This window comes from Lissotriton vulgaris, chromosome 6, assembly GCF_964263255.1.
Source record: "Lissotriton vulgaris chromosome 6, aLisVul1.2, whole genome shotgun sequence".
Taxonomy (NCBI): Eukaryota; Metazoa; Chordata; class Amphibia; order Caudata; family Salamandridae; genus Lissotriton; species Lissotriton vulgaris.
This window is the reverse complement of record NC_141694.1, coordinates 14,429,362-14,451,173: the sequence shown is the minus strand read 5'-3', so window position 1 is coordinate 14,451,173 and position 21,812 is coordinate 14,429,362. Positions and strand designations below refer to the sequence as shown.

Below are 21,812 nucleotides of genomic sequence, written 5' to 3'. Positions count from 1 at the left end.
CCTATGGAAGGCCTCATCAATCCTGGAGGCAGAGTGCTTGGAAATATGTGAGATGGTGCTCTGGCATGAGCTGAGCCTGTCTGCAGCTGTCGGGAACAACTCCCTAAGCTGTTCCGGGATATTGCCATACCATATACTCTTAAGTGCATTATAATCCTCGCGGTTAAATGCTAACTTTGGTTTGGCTTTATCAAAACATGTCGAGTAAGGTGTCATACGAATTGGAATACTATCCCCTCGCCAATTCTGGCGACGGGGATAGCATTCCACCCTTCTAGAGGGACACGACATGTGTGTAGCCTTAACCCCGGTTAAAGTTAAACAGAGCCTCAGCTTCACAAAATGGACGCTGCCACCACAGACACAAGTCTGGCCTCCTGCTGCTGACCGAAACTCGGCAGATGGTGGCCTGGACAAAGGGTTTCCTGCCTTGGGAGGTGCGAGCACCACCCCAGACAGGATTTTGTGTATTAGGTAGGACAGGGCTGAAAAGAATCAGACATGCCCGGGGCACACAAGGTGTCCCCGTGCATAGGCCAGTCCAAACCGGTTCTGGGGCCTTCCAGCCCCAGTCCTGGCGCGGAGCTGGACAAAGGAAAGGGGGTGTAACCACCCCCCTTCCTGGTTCCTCCCAGAGGAGGGACCTAGTAGGTGATCCACCCCCTAGATTGGAATAAGAGGGGGAGCAGTGCCATTGCACAGCAGATCATCCCGAAATCAACTTAAAACTAAGAAGAAGACTGGACTTCGACATTCTGCTGCACAGAAGACTGAAGAAGAATCTCCCTTGTGGCCAAGGAGTGACCACCCTGTGAACACAGGTACCAACCAGCGACTCGACGTCTGCTTTGCCGCCGCCTCCCGCCGGAGACCGAGCCCAGAGCCCGACAAGAACCAGACTCCCAGACCTCTCAGAGCCCGATCCACAGTCCCTGCAAAGAAGGGACCCGTGGAGGCACCGAGTGACGTGGGACCGGACCTCTTGAAAGACACCCGAAAAGCTGACTGCGCAGCTTCTGAGGCATCCTCGACGTTGTGCTTTGGGGATTGAGAACCCCCACCACCGAGCAGCCCTTGCACCGAAGATCAGCCCTCCAGCATCTCCACGATCTGCGTGGGGCCCTTTTGCATTGTGCCACTCGACGCGCCATCCCGGCCACTAGCCACGCGGCCAGCGGCCATCTTGGCGACGAACCCGAAGATTTAAACAGCAGGTCTGGTTGCTCCAGACCTACCCAAGCTCCTGTGAAAAGGAGCACCCGCTCTGACCTTGCTGGTCCGAGTGAACAGCATCTTTCAACTTCTGCGTGGCTTGCATTTGCCAAGGCCTGTTTGCTCCGATCAGGTCGCCGACACCGCCAACAGCGAGAAGTCTACGTGGGACAGCTCGTGACCGACTCCTGGACGTCCTCGACCCCGGGTATCCACGTGGCTGCAGAAGGAAGCTACCCGACAACGCCTGTTTGCACCCGACATCGCCTGGTTCCACTCTGGTTCCAGGGCAGTCACTGGCTAGTGACTTTGAACACTGTCCCCTCTGCTTTCAGGTCTTCAACTCTTCAGATCCACCCTTGGATCCACCGGAACTCTTCTCATCGAGCCGCCTGCAGCATCTCCAGCTCCAAGCACCATCGACCAGCGTGACGAAACCCGACACATCTTCGACCCTGTGCACCCGCTTCCTGTGGGTGAGGTAACTCAGCTCCGCCGGTGCTCCTGCACTGGTACACATCCCAAGGGCCTGTGTTTTAAGTTTCAGCTCCGTAGGTCACTCGGAAGGTTCCTAACTTTCTAACTTTGTGCTTTTTACGCACCATAGACTTTGTATTGAGAAGTGCGTGCACTTTGGACACTGCACCCGAGTCCCGTGGGCCTTTCCCGACTTAGCTAACTCCAGTCTCGAATAGCTCCAGCGATTCCCAAGGCCCTAGGCCTCTTCACTTTCCTCCTGGTATCCCTTATACCACTTATTTAGTATATGGTTTAGGTGGCCCCTAGGGCTCATCCATATTGTGCAACTTTTGTGTATTTTAAACTGTCTTGTGATTTTACGCTTGTGCTTCTGTGCTCATAAAGAGTCCAGGGGATTTTATAGTTAATAAATCAATATATATTTTCAATATATATCTGTGTGGTGTCCCTTTCATTTGGTATTCAAGGGGGTTGTGTATGGTATAACAGCTGGCTTCACATGCCTTTCAGAGTTTAGCCTAAGACTGCTTTGTCCACGTTACCACTAGGATAACTGGTCTACAAGGTTGAATTACAACCATCATCATAAGGGTTGCTTGGCATGGTACAAAGTGATCACTAGAATTAGTGAGCATTATATACCAGGCCAACTTCTCACATTGGTGAGCAGCGGATTGGGATCTGAGCTTGCTGTTGTTTTACCATTACAATCTTTGAGATTATCATTTGAAAGATCATACAGGTACCTGCTAGGTACATATAAAACAAGACTAGTATACTTAAGTTCTACTGAACTTAGTTGTTGTAGAGCAAAGGGAGTAGCACACCCTAGCTACAACTACTAGATAGGTTTAGTAGGTAAACACCAGTGTAGGTAGATTGCAACACATCCACCCACACTAGAGCAATGTCTGGAACAGAGGGGTCCAGTGGACTTACTCCTGTTGAGAGTGACCCTCCAAGGGCACCATCCCAGTTTGCTATTTTTCCCTTTAAGGAATTAAGACAGCTTTGTGTCTTAAGGGGTCTGAAGACAGGGCCTACCCCTACTACAGACCACCTAAGAGAGCTCTTGGATCAGTCTGAAGCTCTAAAGACCTCTAAAGCAAACCCCACAGGGAATGCTGAAGGAGGCCATCCTTCAGAGGATGACACTGTAGACACCCCTACCCCTATCATCCTAGTAGATGAGGAAGCCTCCACCACTGGAGCTCCTCAAGTAGATGTAGAGGAAGAGGAAGAAGAAGAGGAGGAGGAGGTGGAAAGCAGTGAGTCAGATGATGACAGAGATAGTCAGGTGCTGGTCAGTAGACTGAACCAGGCTAACTTAAGTCAACTTGGGAATGAATCAGGTAACAACCCATTCAGACCCCCAGGTGGACTTAACCAGGGCCATAGGAGGAGGAGGCATCACTCAGGTGAATCCAATACCTCCCATGTCTCTAGAGGCTCTCATGGTCACTCCAGAAAGGAGATGACTAGCCCTCAGAGAAGGGAACATGAGGCCAAGATGAGAGAGGCTGAGCTTAGGATCCAGAGGCAAGAGTTAGAGGTTGCCCTGGCTAAGGAGAAACTTGCTAGAGCAAGACAGCCTAGAGAGAGTGGGGTAATAGAACCCACTGGTGGCAGCAATATCCACAAGGATAAAGACAGGTCTTTTGATAATAGAAACCTGAGTAAGATTGTGCCCCCCTACAAAGCTGGGGATGACATCCATAAATGGATTACTGCAATGGAGAGAGCCTGCAGAGTACAGCAGATCCCTCAGGAGCAGTGGGCAGCAATCTTGTGGCTCTCCTTTGAAGGTAGAGGCCGAGACAGACTCCTCACAGTTAGTGATGGGGATTCTAGAAACTACCTGGTCCTGAAGAGTGCTCTGATTGATGGGTTAGGCTTAACCACTGAACAGTACAGGTTAATGTTCAGAGATACCCAGAAGACACAGACTCAGGACTGGTCTGAATTTGTTGAATGTGCCACTAAGGCTCTGGAGGGCTGGTTGCTCGGAAGTAAGGTTACTGACTATACAGGATTGTATAATTTAATTATGAGAGAGCAAATCTTAAGTAATTGTCAAAATCAGCTTCTACATCAGCACCTGGTTGACTCTGATCTGACCTCCCCACAAGAATTGGGTAGGAGGGCAGACAAATGGGTCAGAACCAGGATCAGGCCTAAGAACCAGGGTGGTGACCAAAAGAAAGAGACTACCAAGCCTCAAGAGAAGGGTGGGGATAAAAGTAAGGAAAAGACTTCCCCAGGGCCCCAAAACTCCAAGAATGGGGGTGGGTCCCAAGACACTTCTACATCCCAGAAAAAGCCTTATTGTCATACCTGTAAACAGGTGGGGCATTACAAAACAGATAGCTGTTGTCCCAAGAATGGCAATAAGGAGAATATACCTCCAGGTAAGGCTCCAACACCTCCTGTCACTGTTAGCAGTGGTCCCCCAGGTGGTGGGAGCACCCCCAAGAATTTGGGTGGGTTTACTTTTGGAGGACAGGTGGACTCTGGCCTATCCAGGTCCCCTAACTCAGATACTCTTGTCTATGAGACTGGCATGGGGTTTGCCAATTTCACTGCTTGCCCAAACACTTTGAGCAAGTATAGACAGGAGCCCCTCATCAATGGCTTGAAAGTTGAGGCCTTCAGAGACACAGGGGCTAGCATCACCATGGTGGCTGAATGTCTAGTCCCCTCAAGGCAACTTTTACCTGATGCCAAATATCAGGTGACAAACATTGATGGCATAGAATCCAATCATCCCATGGCAGTAGTCAATCTTAGCTGGGGAGGTGTCACTGGCCCAAAGAGAGTGGCAGTGTCAGCAAACTTGCCTGTAGATTGCCTACTGGGTAATGATTTGGAAATCTCAGCCTGGGCTGAGGTTGAACAGCAAACCCATTCTAGAATGGTAAATCTCCATGGAAAGGTTAGTGGGGCTGTAATGGCTACAGCCCCAATTCAAGATGTCCTTCCTGAAAAGGTTGGGAGGGCTGAGCAAACCTCAGCCCCATCTTTAGATAACTTCCCTCCTGAAAAGAGTAGCAGGGCTGTACTAGTAACAGCCCATACCCAAACTGAGTCTCCTCCTGAAAAGGTTGGTGGGGCTGTGATGGCCACAGCCCAAACTCAAACTGATACATGGGTAGTGAAGCCTGAAATGATGGATCACTCCACCCAAACAGAGAGCATTGAGGAGGAAGAGAAATCTCCCTCCCACCAGACTTTAGGAAAGGATCAGCCTCCTCAGGGAACTGATCTTACCCCTGATGAAGGAACTGTCCCAGAGGTTGTTAGGCCTGGCCTGACAGAGCCTCTGATGGCAGTGGACCCTTCTCAGGAGGGACCCAGTCTGGAGCAGGTAACCTGCCCCTCTCTACCTTGCCTTACTCAGCCCAGGGCTGCAGAGGACAAGAAGGACAGTGAGACCCAAAGGGCCCCCTGTCAAATAAAGCACCCCCATCAACAGATTAGGGGCACCGAAACTAGTAGCCCTAGTGAGGTGAAAACTTTAAAAACTCCTGAGGGATCCCCCTTAAAAGTAGTTAGGGACCTCCCCCAGATGGATATTGTTGGGCACAGCCAAACCTGGGACCCTAAGGGCCCAAACCTGAACTGTCCCTCCAGTAAGCCAAACAGAGGGACCCAGCCTCCAGCTTTAGGTAGCCAGAGGTTGACCCTGAGAGCACAGTGCAACTCAGTCAGAGAAAGAAAGGCACACATGGTGGAGAGTGATTGGAGGAAGCTGAGCCCTACAGAGGAAACTCACTTCAGTACTCCATCCCAACACCAGCCTTTGACTTTGCAAAGACACACCACAGGTAGAGATTCCCTATGGTGGAGACCCTCAGATACCCTTAGGGTGAGGGATTGCTTAGTGGACCATGAGACAGGGGGTTACCAAGCCAGAGCTGGTACTTCCTTATATGGCCACTTAGGCAATATAGGCTTACCTGGTCAAGGATAGCCTTATCTCCTTTCGTTTGGGGGGGGGTTATGTAGGAAGGTGGATATCTGACTATGGTTACCCCCAAACTTTTTGCCTGGTGTTTAGCTGGTTTTTGACTTAGTTGGCCTGGGATCCTGCTATTCAGGGCCCCAGGCTGATTGCTCTCTCCTTAAAATGGACTCCATGTACCTTAGGTGCATAACACAATTGGAATTGGTTCACCTTATAGGCCCCTGTAACAGTGTACCATAGGTACCCAGGGCATAGGTGTAGCCAAGGCCTGCCAGGGGCTGCAGCATGTATTGTGCCACCCCTGGCCTGGCCTCCATCCTTGACACAACTGGCTGATCACTCAGCTGGGGTAAGTCGGTGTAACCACCTCTTACTTAGGTACAGTATGTCTGTGCCTAACCCTAAACTGGACACATATGTTCCTATCAGCCACTCCTATGGAAGGCCTCATCAATCCTGGAGGCAGAGTGCTTGGAAATATGTGAGATGGTGCTCTGGCATGAGCTGAGCCTGTCTGCAGCTGTCGGGAACAACTCCCTAAGCTGTTCCGGGATATTGCCATACCATATACTCTTAAGTGCATTATAATCCTCGCGGTTAAATGCTAACTTTGGTTTGGCTTTATCAAAACATGTCGAGTAAGGTGTCATACGAATTGGAATACTATCCCCTCGCCAATTCTGGCGACGGGGATAGCATTCCACCCTTCTAGAGGGACACGACATGTGTGTAGCCTTAACCCCGGTTAAAGTTAAACAGAGCCTCAGCTTCACAAAATGGACGCTGCCACCACAGACACAAGTCTGGCCTCCTGCTGCTGACCGAAACTCGGCAGATGGTGGCCTGGACAAAGGGTTTCCTGCCTTGGGAGGTGCGAGCACCACCCCAGACAGGATTTTGTGTATTAGGTAGGACAGGGCTGAAAAGAATCAGACATGCCCGGGGCACACAAGGTGTCCCCGTGCATAGGCCAGTCCAAACCGGTTCTGGGGCCTTCCAGCCCCAGTCCTGGCGCGGAGCTGGACAAAGGAAAGGGGGTGTAACCACCCCCCTTCCTGGTTCCTCCCAGAGGAGGGACCTAGTAGGTGATCCACCCCCTAGATTGGAATAAGAGGGGGAGCAGTGCCATTGCACAGCAGATCATCCCGAAATCAACTTAAAACTAAGAAGAAGACTGGACTTCGACATTCTGCTGCACAGAAGACTGAAGAAGAATCTCCCTTGTGGCCAAGGAGTGACCACCCTGTGAACACAGGTACCAACCAGCGACTCGACGTCTGCTTTGCCGCCGCCTCCCGCCGGAGACCGAGCCCAGAGCCCGACAAGAACCAGACTCCCAGACCTCTCAGAGCCCGATCCACAGTCCCTGCAAAGAAGGGACCCGTGGAGGCACCGAGTGACGTGGGACCGGACCTCTTGAAAGACACCCGAAAAGCTGACTGCGCAGCTTCTGAGGCATCCTCGACGTTGTGCTTTGGGGATTGAGAACCCCCACCACCGAGCAGCCCTTGCACCGAAGATCAGCCCTCCAGCATCTCCACGATCTGCGTGGGGCCCTTTTGCATTGTGCCACTCGACGCGCCATCCCGGCCACTAGCCACGCGGCCAGCGGCCATCTTGGCGACGAACCCGAAGATTTAAACAGCAGGTCTGGTTGCTCCAGACCTACCCAAGCTCCTGTGAAAAGGAGCACCCGCTCTGACCTTGCTGGTCCGAGTGAACAGCATCTTTCAACTTCTGCGTGGCTTGCATTTGCCAAGGCCTGTTTGCTCCGATCAGGTCGCCGACACCGCCAACAGCGAGAAGTCTACGTGGGACAGCTCGTGACCGACTCCTGGACGTCCTCGACCCCGGGTATCCACGTGGCTGCAGAAGGAAGCTACCCGACAACGCCTGTTTGCACCCGACATCGCCTGGTTCCACTCTGGTTCCAGGGCAGTCACTGGCTAGTGACTTTGAACACTGTCCCCTCTGCTTTCAGGTCTTCAACTCTTCAGATCCACCCTTGGATCCACCGGAACTCTTCTCATCGAGCCGCCTGCAGCATCTCCAGCTCCAAGCACCATCGACCAGCGTGACGAAACCCGACACATCTTCGACCCTGTGCACCCGCTTCCTGTGGGTGAGGTAACTCAGCTCCGCCGGTGCTCCTGCACTGGTACACATCCCAAGGGCCTGTGTTTTAAGTTTCAGCTCCGTAGGTCACTCGGAAGGTTCCTAACTTTCTAACTTTGTGCTTTTTACGCACCATAGACTTTGTATTGAGAAGTGCGTGCACTTTGGACACTGCACCCGAGTCCCGTGGGCCTTTCCCGACTTAGCTAACTCCAGTCTCGAATAGCTCCAGCGATTCCCAAGGCCCTAGGCCTCTTCACTTTCCTCCTGGTATCCCTTATACCACTTATTTAGTATATGGTTTAGGTGGCCCCTAGGGCTCATCCATATTGTGCAACTTTTGTGTATTTTAAACTGTCTTGTGATTTTACGCTTGTGCTTCTGTGCTCATAAAGAGTCCAGGGGATTTTATAGTTAATAAATCAATATATATTTTCAATATATATCTGTGTGGTGTCCCTTTCATTTGGTATTCAAGGGGGTTGTGTATGGTATAACAGCTGGCTTCACATGCCTTTCAGAGTTTAGCCTAAGACTGCTTTGTCCACGTTACCACTAGGATAACTGGTCTACAAGGTTGAATTACAACCATCATCATAAGGGTTGCTTGGCATGGTACAAAGTGATCACTAGAATTAGTGAGCATTATATACCAGGCCAACTTCTCACAATTACCATCTTCCCTTTTTTGCTAAAGGTCGCAACCTTGAGCAATAATGGGAAGATGACATTTCTCCCGATAGATCTATTTAACTCTATGAGACAGCCTCCACTTGTACCCTGATGTCATGAGGAAAGGTGAAATAACTGAGAAAATGGTATTAAGCCTTGATAAAGTGATTTTACTAAATGCCCATTGGCTGATGGCATGTGGAGGAAGGAGCCTGCACCCCTGCAGTTTTTCTTATGGCTACCTAGAGTTTGACCGGACTTGTGACCGGTTATGGCCAGGACTACCAGGATTCATGCCAGCAGTCCTAAGCGCAAGTGATACTGAAGAGCTAAGGCGAGTGGAGGCCGTGGTGTCATAGGCAGAAGAGGTGGCTGGCATGGTAACATGGGCCATCAGGGTACCAGACATGTGATGAAGATATGATGGTGGACATCCAAAATTGGACCATGATCTTCCTATTCTCATACAGCTTGACGTGAAGTCTGCATTTTTCGTGACCTGAGATTGCTGGATATCCTCAAAGAACATATGCTCAAACTTTATGGTTCATCACCCACTGTTAGTTCACGGAGAATGAATCCATTGATTAGACTTGGTGCAGCACATCCAGCGGTTTGTATTTTCAGTCAATTGGATGGGAGGAGTGGGGCAGTAAATTGGAAGAGGGTAAATTCATGGACCAAAACCATTTGGAAAAGATGTTGATGTAACTTCCACCAAGGACAGGGTGGTGCAGTGGTTCATGGTGCATACAGTCAGGAAGGGTGTTAGAATTCAACCCTGTTTACCTGGAAATTATTACAAGGCCAGTGTTCATCTTTGACTTCTATGCAAAATTAAAATTTTACCTTAGCGCGCTAGCAATTTTATAAACCTAGCCTACATAACTAGAAAACTTGTTCCATTAATATATTTATAACATCAATGAACACTTTACATGAGTCAACATGTAGTATTGGGGACGCTTCCCACACGCGTCTCGGCTACTGCCTCTCTCCTGGCTATGCCCTGCCCCTTGAGATGAAGGTGGAAGCGAAGACGGCAGACGGGGGATAGTCCTGAGCTTCGGAGCTGCGGAATCTGAGGTGTGATGGGCCCACTGTGTTTGGAGCCGAGAACGGGAAGCCCTGATGCTGCATATGAGGGTGAGGCGTCCGCTACGAAGGAACAGTCATCCCGGTACCACAAACGCAAAGGACGGGGCAGAAGTGGGAGTGGACCAACATTGACATGCCAGGTGAAGGTAAGGGCATACAACCACAGGGAGCTGTGGTGTGCGAACTCCTTATCCATTTCACTTAGAGAGCTCGGTCAACCGCTTGTTCCCGCGCGGAGTCAATTTTCTGCTCACACGACACAGCGGCATGCAAGAATGCTTGATTAATGTACCATGAAAAATGTACAAACAACTGAACGCAAATTAAGAATGGGAGGTGCCGAGGAGAGGAGGAGGTAAAGGAAAACGGGGGGTAAAAAGGTGTGAAGCCGCTTTTGAAGCAGAAATTAATATAGGGTGACACTGACTCTGCTGTGTTTTTGGGAGGAGGAGGGAGAAGACGGATAAAAAACTAGAAAAAAGAGAATAATGAGAAGTGGACAATAAGGAGGATCCTAGCAGTATGCACACGATTAACCGCAAGAATCTGAATATAGGCCCTTTGTCCGGTAATCAGCCTGGCAACCAGCCGATTTCCACTCAAAGGCATCGCAATAAGCCAGCTGTGGAGAAAACAATGGGTAATTCAAGTGTTTTACGGAACACGCAACAAAGAATGGATCTGAAAGTGCAGTATTTGTTAGCTGTAGAAAGAGCACAGACCTTGAAGGCGCTGCCCAAGAATAGGGTCAGCGGTAATCAACAGACAATGCCAGAACATACTCAAACATGGGGGGGTCTCTTTCGGACAAGAGCTGAAGATGCAAACATCAATATGGAAGTAATATCCCCCAGAAATTGCCTATGGTGGAATCCTTCTCTACTCCTACTTGTTGCAAGCAGTACCCTCTGTTCTCCAAGTCTCATTTTACAATGACCGCCACAGCCACCGCTACTCAGCCCTCCTGCACCTCCACCTCCTCCTGGGCTGCAGCTAGACGAGACGAAAGAGCTAGTAGCTCATACTCCATCGTTAGGCGCAGCCACGAATAGTAATAGGGCAGTCTTTCAGGGTTCGGAGAACGGGAAAGAATCCTATCTAACAGTGCAAAGTATGTTTGAATAATTCTTTCAGAAATAGCTCCGAGCATCACAAGCACAGGTAATTGCTTTACTGCATGCTAGGTTATCACAAATTGAGGACCCTGCGTAAAATTCTGGAACGCCTAATTGAAGCAGAAGAACGCGTATCTAGTTTAAAAGACAAGCGCTAACATTTGAACATGAAATAGCTCAAATTAAACAAAATACAGAGGTTCATGAGTCTAAATTGCAAGACATGGAAAACTACAACAGAAGCTCTAATCTATGGTTAGTAGGCGTTCCAGAGGCAATCGAAGGAACTCAGGTGCGAGAATGGATCGCGTCATTATTGAAGAAAGCAATCCCTGAATTAGGAGAATTAACCATCACTAGGGCCCATAGTGTGTCGTGCCATCACCCAAGGAATGCAAAATACCCTTGCAGCATCTTAATGAACTTTGCCGATTTTTGAGTAAAGGAGAAGTTTCCTTCTAAGGCCATTGAGAACAGAACATTGTCAACACAAGAAGTGCCACATTTTAAAATCTTTTCAGACATGTCCGCTGTGGCAGCAAAGTGGCGCAGAGAATTTGTGAGAATAATTGACTCTTTTTAATCAGAGGGAGCACAGACAACCATTGTCCAGAATTTAAAACTAAAGGTCTCAGCAAATGGCAAATTTTATTTGCTGGCCAATGTGGTTAAAGTGCAAGAACTACTACAGCAGATTTCAAGTCTAGCCTAGTGTTATAAGAATGTATTTTATTCAACCAATGTTAGGCTTGGAGTATAAAGAAGTATAAGGCATTTTTCTTCTGCCCACTGATGTGGACATGATATCAATGATTCCACATAAGAGCCCTTAAGTGATCCGGAGGGGGATGGGGCTGAGGTATCCAAGGGGGAGGGAGGTTCACAGGTCGAGTAGGGGGAGCATGAGGGAAATAGGGGATAGTTCTTCTAAATTTCAATGTGTCCACATGATACTGCAAAAAACAACACAATGCAAATAAGTTCTATGAATGTAAAGAGCAGATTAGGGTTTCAGGCATTATTGGAACATCATTATGCACTTTATACGCTAATTGCAATGCACTGTCCCTTTATTTGGTCTATATGCACAGACGCCTTCAACAAGTTAAGCCTAATTGTACTGTATTGTCTCTTAGTTGCCTCTTAGTTGCCTTAGATCCACACTTTCTCCAAGGGCTGCTGTGTTCCCGATTAAGTTTTATAGGACAAAACAGACTTTAACTCTTCAGGGGTTTATATTAATGTTCAATTCAGCTAAGCACTTTATTTCCACTGTCACTTTATATATCTCTTACCCACAGACTCTGGGGCGATTCACAGAACTAACTTACGGCAAAATCCTAAACTTACTACTTTTGGGATTCACAGAAGGCATTTAGTAGTCTTAAATTAGGAGTTTGCCCTAAATTAGGATTTTGTCCTAAATTAGGATTTTGTCTTAAATTAAACTTAAGACAAACTTAAATTAAACTTAAGTGTAATTTAAGACAAAATCCTAATTTAAGACAAAATCCTATTTTAAGACAAAATCCTAATTTAGGACAGAATCCTAATTTAAGACACTATCCTAATTTAGGACAAAATCCTAATTTAGGACAAAATCCTGATCTAAGACAAAATCCTAATTTAGGACAAAATCCTAATTTAAGACAAAATCCTAATTTAGGACAAAATCCTTATTTCGGACAAAATCCTAACTTAAAACACAATCCTAATTTAGGATAAAATCTTACTTTAAGACAAAATCTTAATTTAAGACAAAATCCTAACTGAAGACTACAAATTGCCTTCTGTGAATACCAAAAGTAGTAAGTTTAGGATTTTGTCGTAAGTTAGTTCTGTGAATTGGGCCCAATGTTTTTAGGTAAACTTTGTAGTGTCAGGCGAAAGTTGTCTAAGGAGAGTAAGCGGCAAGAATATTTTATTTCTTAAGTTATCTCTAGCAACTGTTATTATAGTTTTGTATGTGTTTCCCATTTTCTCTCTATCGTGTTAATCACCGTTTTAGCATGCTTTAGAAGGGTTTTAAAAATTTATTTTTTTTAAATCGTAGATAAATATGAAGATACAAGTTAGATTGGACACTTTTTGTTGCCACAGATGATGTCTTACTAACAGGCAGCTTAGGAATTTTTTCTTTTAATGCCAAGGGTTTGAATAACAAAAGTAAAGCTTGAGCTATTGAAGAATGGATGAATGGCAACTCCCCAGATATTATATTGATACAGGAAACCCACTATGTTGCTAAGAGGAAACTCTCATTCAACATGTTTCAGAAGTGGACAGGCATCTTTCATCAGCATGTACGGCTCAAAGAGGGGTAGCAATCTTTTTTAACAAATGTCTTCCTTTCCAGACTTAGGGGCCGATTATGATGGCGGATGGACCTGAGTCCGTCCGCCACCATAGAGTAGGAGGGACCGTCCGCAGGGGCAGCGGCGGTCCCTCCGTGCAAATTAGGATGTGACCGCCAGGGTGGCGGTCACATCCTCTATTCTCAACATTGCGGAGGGTGCAGTTCAAGCTGCACCCGCCGCAATGTTAAAAATGCATGCACGGCATTTGCGTGCACAAAGCGGCAGGCACCGCACGGTGCTTGCCGCTTTGTTCACGCAAATGCAGGGGAGTACCATAGGTACCCTCCATGTGCACCCCCCAACCCCCTTCACCCAGGGGGCCTGCAACAGGCCCCCGAAGTGAAGGTCCGTATGCATTTCCACGGCGGAAAAGCCGCCGTGGGAAAGCATACTTTCTACTCCATCATAATATGGCTGGCGGTGTCTGATAGACACCACCAGCCATATTAATGCTTTTCCGCCACGGTCGTAAGGCGACCGCGGCGGAAAAGCGGCGGACAGATTCCAAGACCCACCAGACATCCTTATTTGGCGGTGGGTCTTTCAAGCATCCGCGGCGGTTTTCCCGCATCCTCCGGGCCGGCGGTGGCTTCCGCTGGCCCGGAGGATGGGGAAATCCGCAATCGTAATAGGCCCCTATATATTCTCAGATAGATAAAGAGGGCAGATGGGGACTGGTTCAATTAATAATACCAGGTTGGCTATAGCCATGATCTACACCCCAATAGAGAATAATCCTGCATCTCTTTTGTATTTGCATCACACACTGCTCCCACTTCCCGAAGTGGTCATTTTAGGTGGGGGTTTCAATCATCTGCAGAATTCCGCTCTGGATTCATCTGGGTTTGAAAACAAAATAAACCACATACAGGTGCAGTATTAAGTGAATGCATGGAAAATCTAAACGTAATAGACAAGATTTTCCTCCCAAAAAAAGTATTTGTGCTTTTTAGCGAAATATAACTCGCCCGCCAGACTTGACTATTTTTTAATCTCTAGGGGGTTAAATCTGGTTAATTGTACCTACATACAAAACAGTTTCTCAGACCATGCTTTAGTAAAATTTGAATTCTCTGGAATCAGGTGCGACAAAAATACCCCTAAATGGACATTTAATAGAATACATCTAGAAGATGAAGATTGGTGTAAGGAAATCCGGAGGGAGATTGAAAGTTTTTTTCAGATAAATAGAGATACGGCCTCGGTAGAGAATATCTGGGAGGCTTTTAAAGCCACAATTCATGGTGTTATATCATCTAAACATATTGAAATTCGACACGCTCAAAATACAGCGAATAAACACCTTGAACTCAACGTTAAGCATACTAATGAGCAATATTTAAGAGATAAAAACAGTAAGAATAAATCTGCTTTGGAGTCAGCTCGTCAGGACATGCAAGATTACTATTATACTAAAGTATATACTGCCAACTCCGCCTATCTTCAGAGAGTTTACGAGTAGAGTGAGTTTACCAGTAAATTCTTAGATTGGCAAATGAAAGACAAAAAGGGCCCAGAACAGAGTCCACGTGTTGACCAATAATATTACTAAAACCTGCATCACAAACTAAGAGCCATTTCAAAATGCGTTTATAAAAAACACTAATGAATCTATTCAATAAATTATTCAATAAATTATTCAAATTATTCAATAATTTTTTTTAATAGATTGCAAATTCCAAAATTACAGCCGTTTAATTTATGGCCAACAGTAAAGCATGTGGGGAAGACGGCATTCTGATAGAATTTTTAAAAAGATTTTGTGCAAGCTTAAAACACTTGTCCTGCTAGCTAATCATATTTTGCAGGGTTGAGAAATACCATCCTCCTTTCGAACTGCTGTGGTAGTCATTTTAAAAAAAAATGAATAAAGATAAGGAGGATATAAATTCTTATAGACATATCAGCCTATTAATCCCCAATATAAATGGAAAAACTCTCCCCTCTGACGTACAAATCGGTCAAGACCCATTGCTAGATCCAGTGATTATAGCTAAGTGGAGAAGTCAGGGCTTTTGTAAAACAGGAGACATTTTAATGGGGGATGTTAGAATTGTGGGTCTCTGATTTGCGCAAGTATTCACTTGTGACAAGCAGGGACCCTCTCCTCAAAGTCAGGGCGAAGGATGACCCCTTAGAAATTACCCTTGCCCACCCTCTAGGTGCAAAAGCGTGAGCAGCCAAGGCTATTCTTCAGGCGTTTCTGGGTAAGCATTTGTAATCACACACACAGTAAATGTACGAATCCCCCCACAAATGGACACCAGGCTGTAGATATGTAAAAATACGGTTCCTTTATATAAAAATATATCTGTTCAGGTAAGACTTATCACAAGACAAATATAACGATTTTAGTTAGGCCACAAGATCATAGAAAAATGGCAAGTGTTCTTCTGAATTATTAGCTGCTTCCTTTTAGTCTCTTTTCCCTTCAAAAATAGTTCTTTTGGACCCTTGGTTGTCTTTACGGTCTATAGAAGGCTTATTCTTGGATACTAGTTCCTTGAGGCCTCTCTGGGACTCACGGAAGGCTTCGTAGCGCTCCGGCGCGCTTTCCCGGGGGAAAATGTGCGAGACCCTACCGCGGCTCACGCATCTAGCGTGAGCAAGTGTACGTCGCGTACTGCTCCAAGCTGCGAGGTGTACGGGGCAGTCCGTCTAACTTGTACGCGTCTAGTGGGGCTCCGGGTACGAGTCACACCTCTTCTGTGAGCTCCGTACTCTGAAATTAACAGAGGCCTTTCTCGGTAGGACGCGCCTCACGTACGACTTCCGCAGAGGTAGGCACGTACCAGGTGGTGAGAGGTGCACGGGGAAATAAAACGTTGCGGGACCCGAGCCTGATGCAGGATCCTTGCGAGAAGCTTGGATTCCTTCTTGGGTGGACGAGCCGTGCACGGGCAGTGCGACTCGTTCCTTTAGGCGGGTGTCCTCGGATCTTTACTTTTCAGCAGGTGCGTGCACACAGGCAGGCGCGGCCCACGACCTCAGCACGGACTGTACTGGGGTCTCCTGAGAGGGGGCGGCATGGCCTACAAGGTCTCAGGGTCAGCGAGCAGGACAGCAGGACACGTAACCACGTGCGGGCGGCTGTCTCAGCAGGGTCACGGGCCTTGGAGGAATTCCGGAGGGAGGGGGCGAGTGAGCGCTTCAGCGTGCTCCAGTGGCAGGCAGGGGCAGAGGAGCAGGCAGCCTGACCCGGGGGCAGAGAGCGACTCCAAGGAGCGAGGCTCTCACGGGTAAAGGGCAGGCGAGCTTCCGAGTGCCACAGCCCTAGGAGGGGCGATGGGGGCGCAGACTCAACTCCGGCGGGAGGCACACACGGCTTGAAGTTCAAAACGAGCGAAGACACAATGAACCCACTGGTCCTGGGGTTCAGTTCAGGGGGCAAGCTCAGTCAAGCCCTTGGAGAAAGTTTCTAGCACAAGTCTTTTCAGAAAGTCTTCTCCTCTCCTTCCTCAGCAAGGCAGACAGCAGGCCAGTCCTTCCAGCTTCTTCTTCTCCTTCTAGTTGGGCAGAGGTTTGTTGTGGGAAACAGGATTCTGATTTGCTAGCAGCAGGGCTCCTTCTTTTATACAGCAATTCTTTTGTTCTTTCAGGCCAGGGGAGCCTTTGCATAGCCTATTTCAGTTTTGAAGCACTCTGCTGTGCTGTTCCTGGCTTTTCCTTTCAGTGGGAGGGGCAGGCACATCAGACGCTCTGCAGGAGGTGGAGCCAGCATTCAGATGACAAGTACAGCCAGGAGTACCTTGTTGACAGTCTTCCCTCTCCTGGGCCAGGTGTCGGGCAGAGTCATCAGTCGCTCCCCAGGGGGTGGAGCCAGCATTGTGGTGGCAGAGCACTGCCCTATTCAGAGTCCAGGGGCACTCCCAACTCCCACTAAGGTGTAATCCTTGCATTCACCACCTGTCATCCCCCAGCCCTGTCACTCACACAACCCAGACAGCAGATACACATCCTAGCAGAGGCGGGCTGAAATGGTTAGGCAAGCAAATGCTAACTTTCTAAAAGTAGCATTTGCAAACCCAGAATATTAAAATAAACTTTACTAAAAGAAGTATTTTATTATTCTGAGTCCAGGCATACTAAACTTGACTTTCTACCATGTTCCCTGAGCCTGCTGGGATTATAGGGTGTAATAATTCCAGCAGCCCATCTTGGACTAAGAGAACAGGTAGCCTTACAATAGTGAAAAACGAATTTCGCTGTAATTCACTATTAGGACATGCCACACACATCAGGGCTTGCCCTACCTTACACTTACAATGCACCCTGCCCTAGGGCCTACCATAGCGGTGTCTAATATGAAGCAAAGGGAAGGTTGTGAGGCTGGCAAGTGTGTGCCCTTGCCCAGCCAGCATGACGGTACCAGACTGCACGCAGGTTCTGCAATGGCAGACCCTAGACACATTTTAAGGCTGCTTCTGTGGGTGGCGCAACCAGCGCTGCAGGCCCACTAGCAGTATTGGCATTTACAAGCACTGACACTCCTGGTGCACTTTACTGGGGACTGACATTAAATACAATGAGCCAATCATGGAAATCAATCACATATACACTTTACATTGGGAGAGCATATGCACTTTAGCACTGGTCAGCAGTGGTAAAGTGCCCAGAGTCATTAAACCAACAAAAACAGGTCAGAGAGAATATTGGAGGAAGGCAAAATGTTCATGGATGACCCTGCCAAGAGGGCCAAGGCCAACAGGGGATTGGAAAACCTGGTCTGTAATAGAACCGTGCATTAGATACATGCCTACAAATGCTCATCCTATCGATGCTCACCCCAGAGGTGGGCCTTCATTCATAAAGATAATTAGGGCAAGCCTTACCGCGTCACTTCGACATCCTTCACTGTCTCAGGCAGCCGCACGTTGAGAGTCTCAGGGAGGCAAAAGGCCACCAAGCCGGACACAATGGCCACTGAGCAGTAGACAATTTGTGGCAGGTGCTTCCATATGTCACCAAGCAGCATCGCCAGAGGAGCCATGGAGGCGCCGATGCGTGCGATGAAGGCGGTGTAACCGATGCCGTTCTGCCTGGAAGAACACAAAAAGAAAGAAAGAACTGAAGCAGAGCATGGCCCAGAGCTTAATTTGAGCCAGTGGTTTCCGGTTCCCGGCACCAGCACTTATTACCGTCTGCCACATGGTGGCGCTGTTTCTATAAATTAGAAATGAACACAACAACCGTGTTTACAAATTCAGTGTACATTAAAATATACTAATATTTGCAGCCCAAGCTTTTCCGCTTTAGGGGCCTCGAATAGTCTGAATTGTTACACTCGCAGGTTGTGATGTTTAGGAGTTGGGTTGGTTCTGTCATTTGCAGACTGGCAGGGGCAATGGCTCATGTGAGCTGAAGTGGCCTCCCGATAAGGACCCTGGCACTTAAGCTTTTACAAATTAAGCACTGGCATGGCTGATGTCCTCCCCGGGACAGTTGACATCACACAAGGGTGGAATAGCATTATCACATGAATGCATCTCCCACATAATCATCCCTCTTTGTTTTGTGGTTCCTGCTTGGGAGTCATTGTGCCCACGTTGCACTGAAACTGCAAAGAAGAAAGTGGTTGGGATCACAAAGACATCACCCATCACTCCCAGGTATTTACTCTTTTTTTTTAAACGTATTTTATTGTCAAATTGCACATATGATGCAGGGCTCTGCACTCCAGAGACCACTGCAGTATCAAACATTGCACCAGCATGGAAGCAATCAACGTTTTAGATGAACAAGTAAGATACATGAATGTGTGTAGCAAGCAAGCATTTTAAAATAAACCTCCCCTACCCTCCCCCAGAGTCGCACAATGTCCACAGAGTCCAGTCCACGATCACCCTATATAGAATGATTTTTTTTAGCATATATACACATGCCCCCCCGAACCACCCCGCATCAAAACATACCCATACATCCCCACATTTATATCCCTGGAAGGTCTTCTGCCACATCAGGAGGCTCCAGCCACAGTACTCCGTCCAACGTTTCCATATTTTATAATGTACCTGGGCAACCACTAGCAACAAAAATTGGCTGTTCTAACCCCATGCAGAAGTTCAGGCCATTTTTCCATGCTGCTACTGACGGGGCCCTTGGAGCCTTCCAAGCCTTAGCTATATCCTGTTATCCCAGTGTGAGGCCAAGTTGCATAAGGCGCTTTTTATAGACATTGCCCCCTATTCCCTCCAAGACGTGTAGCAGGGCGAACTGTGGCATACGTGGGACCCCCACCCCAACACCTCCGACAAACAAGCAAAGACCCCTCTCCAGAATCGGTCCAGGGACATGCAGCTCCAAACAATGTGGAGAAATGTGCCCTCTTCCCGGCCACACCGGAGACACTCCGGGGAGTCAATGAGACCCGCCCGCCACAGTCGAACCCGGGTGTAGTAGGCCCTGTGCAAGAATTTTTAAATTGAATGAGGTGGACACTTCGCTATGGCGGTCTCCCGGAGGGCGGCCTGCGCCTCCCTCCAATGCTCCTCCTCCAGTGTGCCCACATCTTCTTCCCATACCCCCCGGAGCCTCTCTAGCATAGGGGGGCAATGAGTAACCAGGGACTGATAAATCCGGGATATCTTCTTCGTTGCTAGATCTCCCATAAACACTTTTGCCTTCAAGGGGCTAAATTCAGGGAGAGACTCTAGACCCGCTAGGCTAGGGGACATGAATGGCGGAATTGGAGGTAGCTCTAAAATTGGGACTTGAGTGTCGTTTCCCTCATAACGCCCATTTTGCCACAGGAGGGTTTCTCGGGTCAAGGTATTCCACCACCCCTTGCACTGTAGTGCTTGTCTCCAAATTTGAAACACGGTGTGGCTGATGGCAGCACGCCCCGCAACAATGCAGAGTAAAGAATGGTGTGTAGTGTGTGGGACCCCATAAGACTACGCACTAGTGCATACGCCAGGTCCTCCCTGTCGCCATACCACTACTCATTCAGGACCAAAAGGTGTGAGGCCTGGTGGTAGGAGAGGATATCCGACGTTGCGAGTCCTCCGCAGTAGGTGGAAAAAAAAGCAGGTGTGCAGTGCTACACGCACTGCTTCCCCCTCCCACAGAAACTGCCCAAGCACAGAATTCACCAGCCAGAACCATTTGGATGGGATCGGGTACAGGTAATTCTGTAGCTAGTAAAGCAATCGAGGAAGCGCTACCATCTTAAAGTTGGCTGATCTGCCATAGAGTGTCAGAGGCATGCGCGACCAGGTCCTAATATCCACTCAGACTTGCTCCCATACCGGCAACAGATTACGTTCCCATGAGATGGCTGGCACCTCCGAGATGAACACACCCAGATATTTGAGGCCCCCCACTACCACCTGAAGTGTGGACGCCCAATTGCCTACGCTCGTCTGATCCCCCAGGACCCACAGTGTGGATTTGCTGTGGTTCATGTACAACCCCAATGATTCCCCAAAGATCTGCATGATCCGTAGGAGACGAGGCCCCGTTCTGTCTCTGGCTGTGAGGAAAGAGAGGACATCATCTGCATATAAACCGATCCTGTCGGACAGTCCCGCGCACACTCAAAGCTTCTAAGCTGTGCGTCTATGCGCACCCAGCCCGCCAATGGCTCCATAGCCAGGGTGAATAAATACCGTGAGAGGGGGCACCCTTGTCTGGTGCCACATCTGATAGAGAAACTGGAAGAGACCGCTCTTACCACCCGAACAGATGCTGTCAGATCCGTATATAGTAGAGTCAAGTATGACATGAAATGGGGGCCAAGATTAAGTTGGTGCAGCAGCGCGAACAGGTAGACCCAGCTCAGAGAGTCAAATGCCCTGTCCATGTCCGCTAAGAGGAGCGCCGCCTGCTCTCCGGTCTGTTGAACTGCCGCCATTGCCATGTGCGCCCGCCGTATGTTGTGTCTAGTTGCCCTCTGGGGCATAAATCCGGCCTGGGCCGGGTGCACAAGTGCTGAGATGTGGGGCAGGAGAAGGTTGGCCATTGCTTTGGCCAGGACCTTGGCCTCCACGTTCAGGAGGTAAATGGGGCGGTAGGAGGCATGCTGCTCTGGGGGCCGACCCAGCTTATGGAACACCACCACTTCCGGGTGCCTCCAATCCGGGGGAAGTCTGCCCTGCTCCCTGGCCTCTTCCAAAGCTGCCTCATAGTGAGGGGCCAACTGCAGATTATATCGTTAAAAGAATTTGCTTGGAAACCCATTGGGTCCAGGAGCGTTCCCGGTGTTAAGCTGACACAGTGCGGTGCCGAGTTCCTCATTGGTCAAAGAGAGCTCCAACTGGTCACGCACTTCATCCAACACCGCTTTGGGAGGCAAGTCTGCTATGAACTTGTCCACCATATACTCCGGTAGGCACTCCAGAGGAGCATAGAGCTCCGCATAGTATGTAGCGAAACTTTTTGCTATGGCAACCGGATCCGTAATCGGAACTCCCGCCTCATCCAAAAAACCTGGGAAGGTCTGAGCGTGAAAGATGCCCTGACAGAGCGGATGTAGCATCTTGCCGGACTTGTCCCCCCACTGACATTTCCTGCTACGCGTTGCCAGAATTGGGAGAATCTCGACCGTCACCACCCTGCCAGCCATCACTAGGGGAACCAAGATATAGTCGAGTCTGGCGAAGGACTTATGAACTGCTGAAAGATAGGTGTATTCCCACCTATCGCCATGTACATGCCGCCATGTGTCCACCCAATCTAGGCCCACCGCCATATCATGTAATTTCGTGGGGTTGCCACCGCCTGAGCTGCCCCAGCCCTGTTCCTGTCCTTGACCACATCCATGACATCGTTCCAGTCCCCGCCCACCCCCAATATTGCATC

General features: G+C 48.6%; 1 protein-coding gene across 1 annotated transcript in view; it reads right to left on the bottom strand.

Annotated features, from left to right (window-relative positions):
• Positions 1-17,841: 17,841 nt before the first annotated feature.
• Positions 17,842-21,812, bottom strand: part of LOC147706703 (solute carrier family 22 member 7-like) — a 225,690-nt gene continuing 221,719 nt past the window's right edge. The window contains exon 9 of the mRNA XM_086925332.1: positions 17,842-18,052. Coding sequence (XP_086781458.1) covers positions 17,842-18,052 — 211 coding nt within the window. The remainder of the gene's footprint in view (positions 18,053-21,812) is intronic.